This window comes from Rhinatrema bivittatum, chromosome 17, assembly GCF_901001135.1.
Source record: "Rhinatrema bivittatum chromosome 17, aRhiBiv1.1, whole genome shotgun sequence".
Taxonomy (NCBI): domain Eukaryota; kingdom Metazoa; phylum Chordata; class Amphibia; order Gymnophiona; family Rhinatrematidae; genus Rhinatrema; species Rhinatrema bivittatum.
In genome coordinates this window covers 148,241-168,952 of record NC_042631.1, presented here as the reverse complement: position 1 = coordinate 168,952, position 20,712 = coordinate 148,241, and the positions used below count along the sequence as shown (strand labels likewise).

General features: G+C 46.4%; 1 protein-coding gene across 6 annotated transcripts in view; it reads right to left on the bottom strand.

Moving 5' to 3' along the window:
• CKAP5 (cytoskeleton associated protein 5) overlaps positions 1-20,712 on the bottom strand; it is a 300,340-nt gene that overhangs the window by 164,537 nt on the left and 115,091 nt on the right. For all 6 annotated transcript variants that reach the window (XM_029583093.1, XM_029583094.1, XM_029583096.1 and 3 more), the window contains exons 14-16: positions 3,321-3,425; positions 2,920-3,030; positions 1,560-1,652 (exon numbers count right to left, since the gene is read on the bottom strand). In XM_029583093.1, coding sequence (XP_029438953.1) covers positions 1,560-1,652; positions 2,920-3,030; positions 3,321-3,425 — 309 coding nt within the window. The remainder of the gene's footprint in view (positions 1-1,559; positions 1,653-2,919; positions 3,031-3,320; positions 3,426-20,712) is intronic.

The window sequence follows — 20,712 nt, the reverse complement described above, 5'->3', positions numbered from 1 at the left end:
ATCCACTGTCTGGACTGATCCGGGTACATACAGGGAACAAAAGTTAGTCAAAAACAAGTGTCAGATCTAACTCAACAAAAATTGTGTTCCCCAGTGTTATCTAAAGAGTGATGGTAAATGGGCTCCAACTTGGAGAACTGGTCAGGTTAATTTAGGATAATGTATCATGCTGTTGACATGACAACCTACATAAATGATACTCCAAATTGTCCTACAACTTAAGAGTTTTGACCTAGTACTGTATTTTACTTATAAAAGAAGGATCAGTTCCAGTATACAGACGAGATGCTAGGATTCCAGGTCAGACTGTGCAGCCCTAATATGGCAGGCAGCACCAAAGGGAGTGTCGCTTGTGCTTGTTGCTGGAGCCTTAGTACTCTGTAGCTTGTGTGACCAGCCTGTTAGTGCCTCTCGAGCGCACACAAACCTGCCTTGACACATGTAAGTCACAGCATCCGTTTGTGCGCTGTGTGCGTCTGCTTAAGTATGCGGTTAATGTGTGCAATTATACACGCATCAGGCACACAAAGGGCCGGCCTGCACCGCGCATACTGACGGACAATAGGAGAAAATGGTGTCGCACCAAATCACACGAAATATAGTGCCGCCGTGGCAAGACACGTGGAGTGCCCACCAAGCCTGAAGCGGGGCCTAGCCCATCGGAGGGCTGCTCAACCCGCTTGGAAACCTTCTTCCCTTGCCCTAACGGGATCGGGAACTTCAGTACAGCAAACCGAGCAAGGAGATCAGAGGAAAGACATACTGAAGCCTTTCCACGTCTCTGAATCGGAGGCGTTTTTCTCTACTTACCTGGGGGCTCAAGGCTTACCAGTTGAGTACAAAGATGGTCTCCGGCTGCGCGGTAAGAGCTTAGGCCGTCACCACCGCACTCTACGTCCTGCACTCGCTGCCTTTCTGCTGCTGAAGCAGTAAAGTCCATAATGGGAACCGGCTACCAGACCAAGGAACCCCTCTGAGCAATCTTGGACATGACCTCAGGAATTCTCAACTGGGGGAGGGACCCTTAGGTATCACTGCCAGAGAGCGGGGCTCAATCTTTTCTCCAAAATTATTTGTAAATTTAAAATTTCTTCTTCAAGCTAGTGCTGCAATCCCTCTAAACACCACTGCTGATCCGGAGATAGCACATCCACATCGGAGGCTGAGAGATACTGAATGGCTGATGTTACTGCAGAGGTAAATCTACAGTGATGTCAGCTTTGAAATCTGTCTCCGTGTGCTAGCAGGGGCGCACATAACCTATTAGTCCTGAATCCATCTGCCTACATGCTAGGAAATAGAGTAATGGAATAGGAGATCCCAGTCATGTGGTACAGTCAACACGATACTATAGAAGTCCAATGACCTTTGACCCATCTACCATAAAAGATTAATACTCAGATGATCCAGATTTTAAGGGAGAGAGGAGCGTGTGCTAGGGAAGGACAATAAGTTGCTTGGAATATCTTGACAGGACCAGAAAACCTAAGTACTAAAATAATACCACTATTATTGTAAATATCACTATTTACAAAAGGAGAAAACCAAAAGGCTTTTACCTGAAAGTTTGTTTCCTTCCAGCCTGGTTTTTTTGCCAGCATGCGTACCAAAGCTTGACATGGCATGTCATTCCTCTCCATCAGCTCAACAGCCTAAATAATCATAAAGAGCTATCAATTAATCTTTTGGTACAAGTTTTAGATTGAGAGAGAGAGAGACCTCAACACCAGTTTGCTTGGCAGAGTAGCATCAGAAATCATTCATGTGTCATAGGATTCACACAACTTATTACAGAAAAGTCAAACACTGAAAAATCTTAATATATAAAAAAAAAGACAGGTAAAAATTAAATGCAGGTGTTCTCCTTGGACAGCACAAGGAACAGCCACACATGTGGGTGATGTCAATTGATGGTGCCATGTTTGCATTCTCCTTGTCCATAAAGTTCTTTCTACTGTTTTTGGCATGATGGGTGTTCCCAAGCTAGTATTTCCATATGACTGCTTTAGTCATTTTCCTAGCTGTAGTAACTTCCTGGGCAGGAGGATGGCTGTTTATTCTGATGTCCAAGGAGAACACCTGTTAAAGGTAAACTGCATTTTCTCTGTGGTCAAGCAGAACAAGCTGCCATACAAGTGGGACTTCCCAGCTGAGAGTTGCTTCTTTTTTTTTTTGTTTACAACCTGGCAAACAGCTGTGGAAAGTTAACTTACTTTAAAATGTTACTTAATACAGTGCATCTAAAGTTACTGTCTGCTCTAGATTCTTAGTCAATATAATGGCATGTAAAAGAATGTACCAATGATCATTTTGCTGCTTTGCAGATATCTTGTATAAGTGTAGAATTCAGGTGTGCAAGTTTAACTACTGCCCTCAACTGAAGTGCTTTAATAGGTTGTGCTATGCTCCAATTAGCATGTTGATGGCCCTATTAGGTATGCCCGCGCAATACGGTAAGTAAAATGTGCAGCCAAGCCGCACATTTTACTTTAAGAAATTAGCGCCTACCCAAAGGTAGGCGCTAATTTCTTAAAGTAATTTCCAAAGGTAGGCGCTAGTTCCTGCTGGCACCGGGAAAGTGCACAGGAAAGCAGTAAAAACTTACCGGAGTACCCCGGACTTCTAAAAGATAGAGGGACCCCTGTGGGGCAAATTAACTTTTAGTAATTCCGTGAGGAAAGTTCCTGTCAGGAATCTCTGTAGAGCTCCTTTACCGCGAGGCTACTGCTGCGCGGAAAAAAAAGACTGAAGGGGGACCCCTTATGGCTGCAGGGTTAGTGCCATGCCCAGTAGGGGCCAGTCAAAGTTCTGGAAACTGACAGAGGTTTTCCGTGATTGGGCTCCATCCTGTGAATTCAAATATAAACACAACCCTCCATGCCTCCTTTATGAAAATCTTTACTGTGAAACAGTTGCTACCTTTTGAAATTCCTCAATGCTAGCAAGTCTCTCCTTCCAATTTGCACTATCTAGCTGCTGTAAACAAGTTGCTGGGAGAACAGATGCTGCTTTTTCTTCACATGCTTCAATCTTTAAAAAAAAGAAAAAAATTAAATAAAAATACATGGGATTAAAGACACTTCAGCTTGAGGTTTAGTAATCCACTTCCTCCAACTATAAATCAGACAAATAAACTAGTTAAATGATCAGAGCAAAACAGTTGTTGGTTAACTGACTGAGCTCAGTAACATATCTGCTGAACCTCTGTTTTACCAGTTAGTCAACCATTTTGCTCTTTAAAAAAATAAAAAAAAAAAAGATTAGTGAAGTGCACCTATCTAGTGCCGACTCCAGTTAAGAAATGTGATTGCAGAACGTACCGAGAGCTCTTGTTCAAAGATTTCTTTTGCATCTGCTTTCTTGCCTTTAGCTCCAGCTCCTCCACCAGCAGCAGCACCTTTAGTCTTTTTAGGAGGGCCACTTGTCTATTGGAGTGGGGGAAGATGAGAAAAAGAAAAAAAAAGACGGAATGGTTTACATTTCAAGATGAAGACCTAATCATTGAATGATTTCTTTATAAAACACTCTGCACAGACCTTCAAGCATGAGATTACAACAAATACCCCTCAATAAAACACTAATGGCAAAAATAGAAAAATATTTTTCACAAATCATTTTTCTACATTATGAGTACATAAACTGAGAAATATGCAGATTATATATTTTATATAACCTTGAGGGCAGCAGAAATGTTTTTCTTGCTGCATTTTTAACATTTTAAAAACTATTCTAACTCAGCCCAAGAATGCCAGATCGGCACCCCCAGATGAAGGCCTTTCACTTAAGTCTGTAACTTCCGCAGTCTGACATGCAAAAGGGCAAGGTCTTCCTGGCAACAGACAAACAGCGCTCCTAGGTAACCAGGCATTGTGTGGGTACCAACTGACTCTTCTGCAGATTGATGACCCAACCAAGAGACCATAGCCTGCTCATCACTCTGGAGAGATCTCGCCCGGATGAGTCAATCGTCCAAATACGGATGCACCAAGATCCCTTCTTTGCACAGAGCTGCTGCCACTACTAACATCACCTTGGTGAACATGCAAGGAGCTGTGGCCAGCCCAAAGGGAAGAACCCAAAACTGAATGTGCCGACCCAGGAATCTGATGGTCCTGCAGATAAGTCTCCATCAAATCCAAGGATGCCAGGAACCCCACTTTGTGTACTGCCGAAAGCACCTTCCAGAGCGTTTCCATACGAAGCTTGGGAACTTGTAGACACCGGTTCATCTTCTGCAAGTTGAGGATAGGATGAAAGGACCCTTCCTTCTTGGGAACCACAAAGTATACCGAGTACCAACCCTGGCCCTGTACCACAGGAGGGACTGCACAAATGGTGGCGAGAGAGTAACTGAGTGTCGCTCACATGGCCTCTTGCGAGAAATCACATGAGACTCTACAAAGGCATCTTAAACTAGATACAAGACGTCTAGAGCCTAACCATGCCAGACTACCTCCAAACCCAACTGTCTGAGGTAATATTCTTCCACTCCTCGTAGAAGCTGGATAATCTGCCTCCCACAGCTTCTACGTGGGAGTGGGGACCCTAGTCTCATTGGTCAGGCTTATCGCCTCCTGAGCCCTGACCTGTACCATCTCTGGAAGTCTGATGGCCTCCATGAAAACTGCAGATGACCAGAGCTTTGCCTAGATCCGGGGGGAAAGGGGGAGAGAAGGAACCCATTTACCTGAACAAAAATGCCAAGAATCCCTAAAACAAGGTTGTGAAGGAAACGCCTTCTTTCTCTGTTTCCTATCCTCCGTCAACTTATTGCCCTTAGCCTCCCTCTGGTCTAAATCCTCCCCGAACAGGAGCTTTCCCTTGAAGGGGAGAGTACAGAGCTGTGCCTTGGAGGAGAAGTCCACCGACCAGTTCCACAACCATAAAAGCCTGCAGACCACCACAGAGGAAAACATAGTACACGCAGAGGTGCAAACCAAATCATACAGAGTATTTGCCACCTAAGCCAAAAACTAGAACAAGGGGGAAAGCCGACAGTCACTCAGCAGTGCATGGTTCGGAGAAATGTATCTTTGAAGGATACTAATGAAATGGGAGACTTAGGGCAACCCAACAGAGAGGATCCAATAAAAGCAAACTTCGTCCATTTGCCTAAATGCAAAAAATCACCTGAGCTAAAGATTTCCAAATTATCGCTAACAACTGAAAAGCAGGTTGTTAATACAAACAAAAAACACACTTTGAAATGTCTGTATGCCAATGCCAGAAGTCTAAGAAGTAAGATGAGAGAGTTAGAGTGTATAGCAGCAAATGATGAGATAGACATAATTGGCATCACAAAGACCTGGTGAAAGGAGGATAACCAATGGGACAGTGCTATATCAGGGTGCAAATTATATCACAATGATAGGGAGGATCAACTTGGTGGGGGTGTGGCACTTTATGTCCGAGAGGGTAGAGAGTCCAACAGGATAAAGATCATACAAGAGACTAAATGCTCAGTGGAATCTATACGGGTAGAAATCCCATGTGTGTTCGGTAAGAGTATAGTGATAGGAGTATACTACCATCTACCTGGACAAAATGGTCAGATGATGAAATGCTAAGAAATCAGGGAGGCTAACCAATTTGGCAATGCAATAATGGGAGATTTCAATTATCCCAATACTGACTGGGTAAATGTAGCATCAAGACTTGCTACATGTAATAAATGACTGCTTCATGGAGCAATTGGTTCAAGAACCAACAAGGGAGGCAGCTATTTTATATTTAATTCTTAGTGGAACGCAGGATTTGGTGAGAGGTAACTGGTGGGGCCACTTGACAATAGTGATCATAACATGATTAGATTTAAACTAATAACTGGAAGGGGAACAATAAGTACATCTACAGCTCTAACACTAAATTTTCAAAAGGGAAACTGATAAAATGAGGAAAATATTTAGAAAAAACTGAAATGTGCAGCTACAAAGGTTAAAAGTGTTCAACAGACATGGACACTGTTTAAAAACACAACCTTAGATGTGCAGTCCAGATGTATTCCATGCTTTAAGAAAGGTGGAAGGAAGGCAAAACTATTACCGGCATGGTTAAAAGGTGAGATGAAAGAGGCTATTTTAACCAAAAAATATCCTTCAAAAATTGGAAGAAGGATCCATCTGAAGAAAATAGGATAAAGCATAAGCATTGTCAAGTTAAGTGTAAAACATTGATAAAACAGGTGAAGAGAGAATTTGAAATGAAGTTGGCCATAGAGGCAAAAACTCAAACTTTAAAACATATCCGAAACAAGAAACCTGTGAGGGAGTCAGTTGGACTGTTAGATGACCAAGGGGTTAAAGGGGCTCTTAGGGAAGATAAGGCCATTGCAGAAAGACTAAATTAATTCTTTGCTTCCATGTTTACTAATGAGGATGTTGGGGAGATACCAGTTCCAAAGATGACTTTCAAGAGTGATGAGTCAGGCAAACTAACCCAAATTACTGTGAGCCTGGAAGATGTAGTAGGCCAGATTGACAAATTAAAGAGTAGCAAATCACCGGGACCAGATGGTATGCATCCTAGGGTAATGAAGGAACTAAAAAATGAAATATCTATTAGTTAAAATTTGTAACCTATCATTAAAATCATCCATAGTAGCTGAAGACTGGAGAGTGGCCAATTTAACTCCAATATTTAAAAAAGGCTCCAGGGGCAATTCTGGAAACTATAGACCAGTGAGCCTGATTTCAGTACCAGGAAAAATAGTGGAAACTATTCTAAAGATCAAAATTGTAGAGCATATAGAAAGACATGGTTTAATGGAACACAGTCAACATGGATTTACTCAAGGGAGGCTTACCTAACAAATCTCTTAACCCCTTCAAAAAAATGAAGCAAACGTAGATAAAGGTGAACCAGTAGATGTAGTGTATTTGGATTTTCAGAAGGCGTTTGACGAAGTCCCTTATGAAAGGCTTCTAAGAAAACTAAAAAGTCATGGGATAGGAGGTGATGTCCTTTTGTGGATTACATACTGGTTAAGAGACAGGAAATGGAGAGTAGGATTAAATGGTCAATTTTCTCAGTGGAAAAGGTTAAACAGTGGAGTGCTTCAGGGATCTGGACATGAAAATTGGTTCTTACCTGCTAATTTTCATTCCTGTAGTATTCAGGATCATTCCAGAAAAATGGACTGTGTATCCCTACCAGCAGATGGAGTCAGAGCAAAAAAAACTTTGGGTACTGCCATATATACTCTAGTGCCACCTGCAGTCCCTCAGTACTGACCTATACCCAAGCCCATTGGCACCAAATTAAAATAAAGAACAGACGAAGGGAACTTAACCCAATGGAACGGACCTTTGGCTGTAGAACATAGTTAACCAAACCAACTATGAAACAACTGCTCCATAAACCATGTCTGCAAAATGACAGAGCCCCCTGCAATAATCAGAGAGAAAAAAATTCAGTAAGGCTGTCTTTCGGCAGCTGAAGAAAGGATCAGTCCAGAGACCCGACCCTAAGTACAGGAATGAAAATTAGCAGGCAAGAACCAATTTTCATTTCCCTGTACGTACCAGGATCAGTCTAGAAAAGTGGGATGTACCCAAGCCCCCCTACACTGGGCGGGAACCTGAAAGACCCGCAAGCAGAACACTCACCGGAGGAAGACACCTCAGGAGCATGCACGTCCAGATGATAATTCTTAGTGAAAGTGTGCAAGGAAAACCACACCGCCGCCCTGCAGATTTCTTGAGGCGATAGTAACTGACATTCCGTCCAGCAAGTAGCCTGGGCCCTAATGGAATGAGCATGGAGACCCAATGGAAGTTGGTGCCTGCGGGCTATGTATGATGAACAAATGGCCTCTTTAATCCAAGAGATGGAAGCCTTAGACGCCTTGTCCCCCTTCTTTGGGCCACCAAAAAGAACAAACAAATGATCGGACCTCCGAAAGTAATTAGAAACTTCCAGGTAACGTAGCAAAATGCACTGCACGTCCAGATGTAGATCTCGGCCTTGGGAGGATTCTCGAGACCACTGAGGGAAGCCCGGAAGCTCCACCGTTTGACGTGAAACGCCAAAACCACTTTCGGCACGAAGGATGGAACCATGCGCAAGGACACCCTTCCTCGGAAATGCGAAGAAAGGGGTCCCGACACGACAAAGCCTGTTACTCAAATACGACGAGCCGAACAAATGGCCACCAAAAGTACCGTCTTTAAAGTTAAATCCTTCAACGATGCCCTGCGGAGAGGTTCGAAGGGGGGTCCACAGAGCACCCAAAGAACTAGGTTCAAACTCCAATCAGGGCATACCGAACGGATGGGAGGCCGCAAGTGTTTAACCCCCATGAGAAACTGAGCAATGTCTGGATGAACAGCCAGCAAACCATCCTTAAACTTGCCAAGCAAGGCACCATGAGCCGCCACTTGAACCCGAAGGGAGTTGAATGCTAACCCCTTCGCGAGGCCCTGCTGCAGAAAATCCAGGACCTGAGGGACATTCACTGCTAATGGGGCGAAAGAGTGCTGCTGACACCATGCCTCAAACAAACAAACAGTTTCCACACTCGCACATAGGCCATAGAAGTGGCCGGGTGTCTCGCCTGCAGGCAGGTAGAGATGACCGATTCGGAATAGCCCTTCAAGCGTAAACGTCGCCTCTCAAAAGCCAAGCTGCGAAAGAGAAGTGATCCTCCTGATCCAAGAATATTGGACCTTGCTGAAGTAGTCATGGTAGCTTTAATAGTCCCTCGAGAGCCAAGTGAACCAGATCTGCAAACCACGGACACGGCCACTCTGGTGCTACTAGCACCACCTTGCCTGGATGGAGCTCTATGTGCCGGAGAAGCCTTCCGATGAGGGGCCAGGAAGGAAAGGCATACAGTAGAATTTCTGTGGGGCAGGAGCACACTAGAGCGTCGAGCCCCACTGAGCCTTGCTCTCGTCGACGGCTGAAGAAGCGTTCCATCTTTGCTTTCGCTCGTATTGCCATCAGATCCAACTGCGGAACGCCCCATCTGGCGCAAATGAGGTTCCAGGCGGAGGACAGTTCCCACTCCCCAGGATCGAGCTGCTGCCTGCTGAGAAAATCTGCCTGTACATTCTCCACCCCTGCGACATGAGACGCGGCAATCCCTTCTACATAACATAAGAACATAAGAAAATGCCATACTGGGTCAGACCAAGGGTCCATCAAGCCCAGCATCCTGTTTCCAACAGTGGCCAATCCAGGCCAAAAGAACCTGGCAAGTACCCAAAAACTAAGTCTATTCCATGTTACCACTGCTAATGGCAGTGGCTATTCTCTAAGTGAACTTAATAGCAGGTAATGGACTTCTCCTCCAAGAACTTATCCAATCCTTTTTTTAAACACAGCTATACTAATTGCACTAACCACATCCTCTGGCAACAAATTCCAGAGTTTAATTGTGTGTTGAGTGAAAAAGAACTTTCTCCGATTAGTTTTAAATGTGCCCCATGCTAACTTCATGGAGTGCCCCTTAGTCTTTCTACTATCCGAAAGAGTAAATAACCGATTCACATCTACTCTCATGATTTTAAACACCTCTATCATATCCCCCCTCAGCCGTCTCTTCTCCAAGCTGAAAAGTCCTAACCTCTTTAGTCTTTCCTCATAGGGGAGTTGTTCCATTCCCCTTATTTTGGTAGCCCTTCTCTGTACCTTCTCCATCGCAATTATATCTTTGAGATGCAGCAACCAGAATTGTACACAGTATTCAAGGTGCGGTCTCACCATGGAGCGATACAGAGGCATTATGACATTTTCAGTTTTATTCACCATTCCCTTTTGAATAATTCCCAACATTCTGTTTGCTTTTTTGACTGCCGCAGCACACTGAACTGACGATTTCAATGTGTTATCCACTATGATGCCTAGATCTCTTTCTTGGGTTGTAGCACCTAATATGGAACTCAACATTGTGTAATTATAGCATGGGTTATTTTTCCCTATATGCATCACCTTGCACTTATCCACATTAAATTTCATCTGCCATTTGGATGCCCAATTTTCCAGTCTCACAAGGTCTTCCTGCAATTTATCACAATCTGCTTGTGATTTAACTACTCTGAACAATTTTGTGTCATCTGCAAATTTGATTACCTCACTCGTCGTATTTCTTTCCAGATCATTTATAAATATATTGAAAAGTAAGGGCCCCAATACAGATCCCTGAGGCACTCCACTGTCCACTCCCTTCCACTGAGAAAATTGTGGATTTAATCCTACTCTCTGTTTCCTGTCTTTTAGCCAGTTTGCAATCCATGATAGGACATCGCCACCTATCCCATGACTTTTTACTTTTCCTAGAAGCCTCTCATGAGGAACTTTGTCAAACGCCTTCTGAAAATCCAAGTATACTATATCTACTGGTTCACCTTTATCCTTTATCTAGATGCCTTTCCGCCCAGGCAAATAGAAGGTGCACCTCGAGTGCTACTGCCGGACTTCTTGTCCCGCCTTGTCAGTTGATGTAAGCTACCGTCACATTGTCCGAGAACACTTTCACCATTCTGCCCCGAATCCAGGGCAGGAACGTCCATAGAGCAAGCCAAACTGCCCACATCTCGAGTCGATTGATGGACCAAGAGGCCTCTGGCGGACCTGTCTGCACACACTGCTCCCCAACCGGATAGGCTGCATCGGTGGAGATTAGTCAGTTCGGTGTTTCCAAGTCCATTCCCCGCTCCAGATTGATACGCGATAACTGAGCCTGGACTCTAGAAGCAAGGGCATTGGCAGGTGAAATTGCTTGGACACCGGACTCCATCGGGATAATAGCGCTCGCTGCAACGGACGGAGGTGAGCGAACGCCCACGGCACTAAATCCAAGGTGGAAGCCATGGACCCCAATACCTGAAAGTAATGCCACACTGGGGTTCTGCCTACAAATGAGAGAATGGATCTGGTCCCGTAACTTCGTCACCCGGTCTGGTGCCAGAAACGCCTTTCCATGTAATGTGTCGAACCGAGCTCCCAAATAAAGCAACTCCTGCATGGATTCCAAGTGTCTTCTGCATATTTATGACCCACCCGAGCGACTGTACGGTCATCACCACCATGCGCACAGATCTCTCGCAGTTCGAGACTTTGCGCGAATTAGCCAGTAGTCCAGATAAGGATGGATCAAAATCCCCTCCTTGTGAAGAAAGGCCGCTACAACCACCATCACCTTGGTGAACATCAGAGGGGCTGTTGTGAGACCAAAAGGAAGGGCTCGAAACTGGAAGTGCTGTCCCAAGACCTTGAAACGCAAAACACACTGGTGATCCAGTTGGATGGGAATATGCATGCATGCCTCTGAGAGGTCCAGGGAGGCTAGAAACTCCCCCTTCCGGACAACCACCATTACCGTCCTCAGGGTTTCCATACGAAAACGAGGGATCCGAAGACAGCGGTTCACCTTCTGAAGATAGAGGATAGGACGAAACATGCCCTTCTTGGGACCACAAAGTAAACTGACTATCTTCCCCATCCCTGCTGCGTATCTGGAACCAGGACAATCGCTCACAGCTCGAGAAGCCTTTGCAGAGTTATCTGGACCATGTCGCATCTGGCTTGAGAGGCCACGCGGGATTCCACAAAGACCTCCCTCACCAGTTGTGAAAATTCTAGAGCGTAGCTGTTCCTGATTACCTCCAGGACCCAGCGGTTCGAGGTAATCCTTTCCCATTCCGTGTAAAAGTTGGATAATCTGCCACTGACAGCTTCAACGACGGAATGGGGGACTCGTGGCTTCATTGTGTGGGTTTACTGGTTCCGGCACAGAGACTTCCCGAGTTTCTACCGGTGTGACAACCCCCGCGAAAGGACTGCTGACGTTCTGGAGCCTGTTTGGACGCCGAAGGTGCAGAGTATCTGCCAGAATGAAAACGGCGATACTCCCGAAAGCAAGACCGAGAGGGAAAAACCTTCTTAGACTGTCTCCTATCTTCCGGTAACTTATGGCCCTTAAGACTCCCTCAGCAGTCTAACCAGCTGATCAAGTTGCTCTCTGAAGAGAAGCTTGCCCTTAAAGGGGAGATTGCAAAACTGGGACTTGGAGGACAAGTCTGCCGCCCAATTCCGAAGCCAGAGGCGGCGACCTGCCGACACTGGACACCATACTCCGTGCCGAGGTCCGCACGAGATCATACAGCGCATCGGCTACATACACTATTCCCATTTCTTATCTGGCTGAACACAGAGCCTCTCTTGCCAGTGGCCCCGGAGTTGGAAATTAGAATCCTGCACCCAGAGGCACGCCCTCTGCATGAGGCTAGCGCACACCGCCGCCCGCAAGCTCAAGGCCGCTACTTCAAAAACGCACTTCAACCGAATCTCCAGCTTGCAGTCACGTGTATCCTTCAAAGCGACTGCTCCCGCAACCGGGATCGTGGTCTTCTTTGTAACTGCAGAAACCCCCGCGTCCACCTTCGGAATTTTTAGGAGGTCCAAAACATCTGACGACAGAGGATATAATTTAGCCATAGTTCTGCCTACTTTCAGGCCCGCATCTGGAGACTACCACTCGCTGGTAACCAGTTTGCGAACCTTCTTAGGCAATTGAAAGGCCGAAGTGGGGCCCCGGATCCCATCAAGGACTGGATTCTCTCCCTCATTGTTGGATTCTTCCTGGGAAACCTTCAGCTCCAGGATATCGAACACCTGAGGGATGAGCGGACGCAGCTCATCCCTCTTAAACAGACGCACCACACTGGGATAGTCACCTTCATTGGGCTGGCTATCATCATCCCCATCTGGATACCCATCTCCCATATCCAGGACCAGATCCAGATCCGTTGGACTCAAGACTGAGACTGACGCAGCCCCTGCCCCAGAAGCCGGTTCCTGCGGTTCCTCCCCTGTACAGGGACTCTCTGCGGACCCTAGCTGTGGCTCCAAGCTCCGCCCCAGCTTGGCAGGTGGCTCCGACTGGTCCCCCAGTTGCCCCTGCCTCTTAAATGCTGTATGCTTCCTTGCCAAAAAGGCTTGGTGCATCAGCAAGATAAATTCAGGGGAAACCCTTCTGGGTCCCCCTCCCCCACCTGGGGATCGCCAGGTGCAGAATCGGTGGCCCCAAGGCTGAGATCGGACCCCACTGGGGCCAAAATGGGGGGGGGGGGTGCAGCTTCTTCCCCCGAGCCGTGACCAGAGGCCTCAGAACCCTCCCTTCTGTTGAGCCCTCCATCCGTCAGGCCGCTGCCAAAATCGGGAAGGCCAAAAAACCCGGAGAAGTGCTACTGACTGTCCCATGCACCCCCGGGAGGCTGATGGCAAAAACCACGGGCCCAACGGAGATGCGCAGCCCCATGCAGCCCGAATTGAAAATATCCGCGCGCCGAGCCAGCGTGGGAAAAAAATCCAAAATGGCACCTGGGACCCCGACGAGATCCCTAAGCCTGGCGAACGCGCTGAAACTGAAGCAGGCACTTACCTCCTCCCCAGGCACACCCCAGAACCCCAGGAGCCAAGGAAAGTGACAGCTATGCTCCCCAAATGGCCGCTGAAATACGGGCCCCCCACTGCACTGACTCCTCACCTCAGTCGAGAAGACAGACTATTTTTTTAAACTTTATGGAGACTCTTCCTTCTGCAGGGATTGAGGGAGCAGCTGAACCAGGTATGAGGGCGAGTAGCCAGGAGCCCCTGGCCTGTCCCCCCTGAGCTGTCACGGGCAAAACCCTGGCAGGGGTATCTAACCCCCTGGATGCCCAGCTTCAACCGAGGGATGGCCCATGAAGGTGCCTAACTCCTCAGGAAGCAAACGCAGAAAAAAGTAAAAAATTTAACTATCCAAACTGAAAAAATTTACACAAAACAAAAAAAAAAAAAAGCTAAGACTGCAGGTGTATCCCTAACCGTCTGCTGCAGTCAGAGAAATACTGGGACTGCAGGTGGCACTAGAGTATATATGGCAGTGCCCAAAGTTTTGCTCTGACTCCATCTGCTGGTAGGGATATACAACCCACTTTTCTGGACTGATCCTGGTACGAACAGGGAACGGTGCTTTTCAATATATTTATAAATGATATGGAAAGGAATATGACGAGCAAGGTTATCAAATTTGCAGATGATACAAAATTATTCAAAGTAGTTAAATCACAAGTGGATTGTGAAAAATTACAGGAGGACCTTGCAAGACAGGGCATCCAAATAGCAGATGAAAATAATCCTTGCTGTAGTTACACGGTTAGGTTTCATATTAGGAGCTACCACCCAGGAAAAAGATCTAGGCATCATAGTGGATAATACTTTAAAACTGTCAGCTCAGTGTGCTGCAGCAGTCAAAAAAGCAAACAATGTTAGGAATTATTAGGAAGGGAATGGTGAATAAAACGGAAAATGTCATAATGCTCTTCTGTATCGCTCCATGGTGAGACTGCACCTTGAATACTATGTACAATTCTGGTCGCCGCATCTCAAAAAAGATAGTTGTGATGGAGAAGGTACAGAGAAGGGCAACCAAAATAATAAAGGGGATGGAACAGCTCCCCTATGAGGAAAGGCTGAAGAGGTTAGGGCTGTTCAGCTTGGAGAAGAGACGGCTGAGGGGGGATATGATAGAGGTCTTTAAGATCATGAGAGGTCTTGAATGTGTAGATGTGAATCAGTTATTTACCCTTTCAGATAATAGAAGGACCAGGGGGGCATTTCATGAAGTTATCAAGTAGCACATTTAAGACTAATCGGAGAAAATTCTTTCACTCCATGCACAATTAAGCTCTAGGATTTGTTGCCAGAGGATGTGGTAGGTGCAATTAGTGTAGCTGGGTTCAAAAAAAGGTTTGGATAAGTTCTTGGAGGAGAAGTCCATTAACAGCTATTAATCAAGTTTACTTAGGGAATAGCCACTGCTATTAATTGCATCAGTAGCATGGGATCCTCTTGGTGTTTGGGTACTTGCCAGGTTCTTGTGGCCTGGTTTTGGCCTCTGTTGGAAATAGGATGCTGTGCTTGATGGTCTGTCCCAGCTTGCCAATTTCTTATGTTATATTCTCTAGGCAGGCCGCTTGCATGTGCAGAAAGTTGCCAACTGCTACTACCCTCTGCAACCTTCTGGACCCAACACAGACAAGCATGCTGCATCATGCTGGCACAAACTGCCGCACAGGCCCAGTGCCAAGACCTCAAACAAATGCTTCAGCTGAATTTCCAGTTTGTGGTCCTGCATGCCTTTCAAAGCAGCTGCCCCAGCCACCAGGACTGTCTTCCACCCACAGCACTTTCAGAAGGTCCAACATCTCCAGAGAGAGGGGGTAAATTTTAGCCATCGCTCGGTCCACTTTCAAGCAGGAATCAGGGGAGTCCCACTCCCATGTCACTAACTTCCTGATTTTTTGGGCAGAGGAAAGGCAGTTGTCTGTCCTCGCAGACCATGGAGCACGGGATTGACTCCCTCACTATCAGACTCTTCCTGGAAGACCTTAACCCCCAATTTTTTAAAACTTGGGGAATCAATGGGTGCAGCTCCTCCAGATTGAACAGTAAGACAATGGGAGGGTCATCCCCCTCCAGGATTGGGAATTTATCCAAGGTCGGGTCATCCTTGTTGGGATCTCCCAGGTCTGGGGAGGTACCAGCTCCTGATCAGTCCCCTGCAGATCTGGGGGACCACTGTGCAGCGCCCCCATTGTGACTCCGCTGGAGGCCGGGTTACCCCTTGCCTGACAGAGACCCAGGGCCGTAGATCCGGAGGATCCTGGAAATAACGAAGTTTGGATCCCCCTGCTGGATGGGTCAACAGACCGCTCTGTTGTCCTTTTAACCCCGGATCTTTGATTGGCCAAAAAGGCTTGATGAAAAAGCAGCACAAATTCTGGAGTGATTCTCCATTTTGGTTTAATGCTCTTTTAAGAATTCACAAACCAGCTAGATGTTTGAGATCTTCTCAGCTGAATTTTCTTGAAGTTCCTTCTATCCGTCAAGCTCGCTTGTTCAGTACTAGAGAGACTTCTTTCTCAGTTGCGGCGCCCTCACAATGGAATTTGATTCCTTTTGATTTAAGATCCTTAGATGATCTTAAGAAATTCAAAACATCTTATACAGATTTTCTTCTCACCCGTGTTTTTGAGATGTAAGCAATGAAGTTAATGTCATCTAACTGATTAAGAAATTTTCTTTATAGCATACTTGAGATGTACCGTAATGAAGTTAATGTCATCTGACTTCATATACAAATGTGACAATTGTTTGTCTGCTGACTTGATGTTTGATGATCTCTTTATTATTTAATTTTTTGTTAATTTAAAATTTTGTGGAGTTTAGTCTTTGCCAAACTTTTATTGTAATGCTGTGTGTAATTATGTACATCGCTTAGGCCAATTGTGTTAAGCGATTAATAAATTTTTAAAAAGAAAAAAAGAAAGAGAAGTCTACAGGCTGCTCCTCCACCCCCTGCGGGGGCCCGGGGTGTACAGCATCATCCTCTGGCGCGCGGATAAGCTCCATTGACTCCCAAGGCAGAGGCCCGGCTGAACAGAAGTCCAGCCTCCTGAGGGGCCCTCCTCCCCAGACCCACAATCAGCACAAAGACTGCAAATCCAACCTGCTCTCCACAAGTGTATCAGGTGGCCATCTTGAATTTTGGCACCATGCAGCAAACTACGGTGATACGCAGGAGAAGTCAGAAAACAGCACCCACCGAAAAAGAGCCGCACTCTGCCACCCGCCAGCAGACCAAGGGTCCGGGGACTCGTAGCTGCCTGCCTTGAACGCATCTCCACCACCACAGGACGCAAGAAAACTGTGCGCACCCCAAGAGAATTGAGGGAGCCCCCTCCCTCTAGCGAGCAATTGCGTCTGTTGTCGCACTCACCCAGAATCCCGGGCTGCCAACCCCCACACACCAGGCACTGTCCGGTACGCCTCCTCAGGCCGCGACTAACTCTGAAGGCCTAACTGAGGGAACTTTAATTAAAAAAAATCCAGGAGAACCTAAAGTAAAAACTTTACCCAACCTCAGAGAAGTTGGACCAAAGGAACCCAGAAACAGCTTCGGAGGCAGAGGGAACCAGAAGCCTCTGGCTGTCAGCAGGTGCAGGCAAAACAGTCAGGGGTATCTAAACCCCCCCCCCCCAGGACACCTGGCTCCAAAGGAGGGATGGTCCGCAACGGTGCCTAACACCTCAGGGAGCAAACCCCAGCTTTCCTAATCTAACTACACTTTTTTTTTTTTTTTTTTTTAATTTGGGTAAAATCTCTATTCTCATCCGGAGACTAGAATAAAAGGTCATTGATTATTTTGATTCCTTTCTATCGGGCAGGGGGACCCAACAGGGGTACTTCTCTTTAACCACTTCTGTTTGCATTAATGAAATAACCCTTAGTGGAGAGGGTTCAACAACTGGGAAATATTCATGGAATTAGTGTGCATCACAAAAATTGTCTTTTCTTTATGCTCTTCACTCAATTACTAAGCTTTTTTTTCTCTTTACCAATTTTGATGCAGGAATGGAGAAATGACTTAGCTAATAATTGTGTTTTCCTTATTGTAGACAAATGGACTCAGGACCAATGGCTTATGATGGAGACTGAGTCAGATTTCAAAGCTGACATATCGTTAGCCACTCCACGAGCAAATCCTTGGCACTATTCTTTGGCAGCCGTGGGTGGGACGCTGAATCCATCTATCTTATATATATATTAGTTCTCTGCTTGTATTGCTGTCATTTTAAGGAATTGTGAATTGTTGTATAGTTTTTTACATACCATTCATTATGGTTCCTTTCTCGTCTCACTCTTCTGCCCTCTATCCTTCCAGCTGCTCTTGCCCCTGCCCCCTCTCCTCCCTTTCTCTCCTGCTCCCCTCTCCGCCCCCCCGTGTTCATTGCAATTTCTGCCTTTGAGTTTTTTGTAAACTGGCATGATGTGTTCTACGAATGTCGGTATATTAAAAGTTCTTAAATATCTCCACTAAGGAAAACAAAATTATCAGGTAAGTAATTTCTCCATTTTCTAGCACATAGCCCGATGGATTTAGGACCAATGGGATATACAAAAGCTACTCCTGATTAGGGCGGGAGGCTGCCCGTGGTCCGGTTAACCCTGTCCTTGCAAAGGCTGAATCCTCTCGGGCTTGTACATCCAGGCAATAAATCCTGGAAAAGGTGTGCAAGGAGGACCACATCACTGCTTGGCAGATGTCAACGGGAGACAGCAATCTAGCTTCTGGCCCAGGAGACCACTTGAGCCCTAGAGGAATGAGGTTTAACCTGAGAAGGCAATGGCTTTCCTGCCTCCACATAGGGTCTCCGTGACAACCTCCTTAATCTCGGAGCTATGATAGCCCATGAAGCTGGTTTGCCCCGCTTCCTTCCACCGTGAAGGACAAATAGGTGGTCCCGAAAGTCAGACTGGTTCTGAAACTTTCAGGTACCACACCAAAAGCCTGACATTCAAATGGCGGAGGCGGTATTCTTCTGCGTCCTTGTGCTTATCTAGGGATGGCAACGAAACAGACAGATTCAAATGAAACTCAGACTACCTTGGGCAAGAAGGATGAAATGGTACGAAGCTGTAACGCTCCTGGAGACATCAGGAAGAATGTTCCTGACACGACAATGGTTATAGTTCAGAGATGTGACATGCCAAGCATATAGCCCCCAGGAGCACGGTTTTCAGGGATAATAAACGCAAGGAAAGCCTGCACAGCAGCCAAAGGAGTGCCCTGCCAAAAATTCTAATACCAGATAAAGATTTCACAAGGGCACCAGTCACCGTAGGGGTGGCTAGAGGTGCTTCACCTCTTTCAGAAAAACAGGCGAAGTCCGGATGAGCTGAATAGGTGGATTCTGTTCACCTTGCCCCTGAAACAGGAGAGAGCCGCTACCTGGACCCTCAAGGAGTTAGGGGTCAAACCTTTATTCAAGCCGTTCTGCAAAAATACCAGAATTAGCATTTTGACAACCTGGGGGGGGGGGGGGGGGGGGGGGGGGAGAGGAACGACACCACGTTCCTTGCAGAAGGCCTCAAATACTCTAGACCCGCACATGCTAGGGATGTAGAGAACTTCCACGTGCAGAGTAAGGTGGCAATTACTGCTGCAGAATATCCTTGCTTCAAATGGCGAGCCCTCTGAAGGGCCAGACCATAAGACAGAATAGAGTCAGATCCTCACGAAGGACTGGTCCCAGTTGTAGCAGGTCCCTGTGCGGTGGGAGACACAGAGGGGTCTCTACCAGGAGTCTCTGCATGTCTGCATACCATGGACACGTGGGCCAATGTGGAGTTACTAGTAGGACTAATCCCCTGTGGAGCTCAATTCTGCAAATGACGGAATAACAAATCTTCCAGCCAAGTCTGAATGACAGCATCTATCCCCAGGGATGACGTCTCTTCTGTGACTGAAGAATCTGGAAACTTTTGCATAGTGAGATGCGGCTGAAAGGCTATGGCCCACAACACCCACTCTCCTGGATCCAGATTCTCCCTGTTAGAAAGTCTGCTCCGACGTTGTTTTTTCTGCATAGTGGGAGGCTGAGATCACCTGTAGATGTTTTTCTGCTCTGTCCATAAGAAAACTTATTTCCTATGACACTTGCAGGCTCTTGGTTCCACCCTAGCAATTTATGTAGGCTACAGACATTGTGTTGTCTGACAAAGTAAAATAGTAATGACGGCAGAAAGACCAAAATGGTCCATCTAGTATGCCCAGCAAGCTTCCCAAGGTAGTAAATGCTGCTGTGTGCAGGTTACCCCCATGTTTCTTAGATTTAGCTTTATTTATTCCCATCCTCTAGCCTTTTAGGGATCCACACTGTTTATCCCATACCCCTTTGAATCCTTCACAGTTTTAGTTTTCACCATTTCCTCCGGAAGACATTACACGGACCGCTTGACCCTGGAGTCTGTGGCTGAACTGTAGACACACCAATTTGACTGCCCAGGCTTCCAGGTAGTTGTTCCAGAGGCCCTCTTCCTCAGTCCAACATCCTGGGCCATCAGTTTCTGACAGTGAGCTCCCCAGCCCCAGAGCCTAGCATCTGTCTTGAGGACCAGCTAGTTTGAGGAGAAGAGGGGTACACCCCTGCTCAGATGAGCTTCCTGCAGCCTCCAATGGAGCTGATAGCATACTCCCATCAGTAAGATGAAGCAAATAAAATAGCCTTCATATTGTGGGTTCCAAGTGACAGTGGTGAGCACTGAAGTTGTCGCATGGGTGCCCTCACCAACAGCACCACTTCCAGGGTTGCCATCAAACCAGTAACTTGGAGGTAGCTTCACACCATCGGGCTATTATGCTCATCAACCAACGCACTTGGGACATCAACTTCTTTCCGACCACACAGATTAGGAAAACCTTGTCCTGCTTGGTGTTGAACCAGACTCTCATATATTCTAAGGACTGGGCGGGCTTGAGACTGCTTTTGTCCAGGTTTAAGGCCCAGCCAAGCTCCTGAAGTAAGGAGATCATCCTGGTGGTCACCTGGAGACATTCTTCCTCGGACTTAGTCTGGGATCAGCTAGTTGTCCAAGTACAGGTGCACCAGGATTCCCTCTTTTCTCAATGCTGCTGCTATGACCACCATAATCTTGGAAAATGCTGTGGGGGCAATGTGCTTCACCAAAGAGCAGTGCCAGGAACTGATAATGGCGACCCAGTACTGCAAAGCATAGTAAACTGCTGACGGATTGGAATATGTAGGTAGGCTTCGGATAAGTCCAAGGAATTTAAGAACTCTCCCAATTGTTCAGCCATTAACACGGAGCAAAGGATTTCCAATACAGAAATGATTTACTTAGATGTCAGTTGATGCTCTTGAG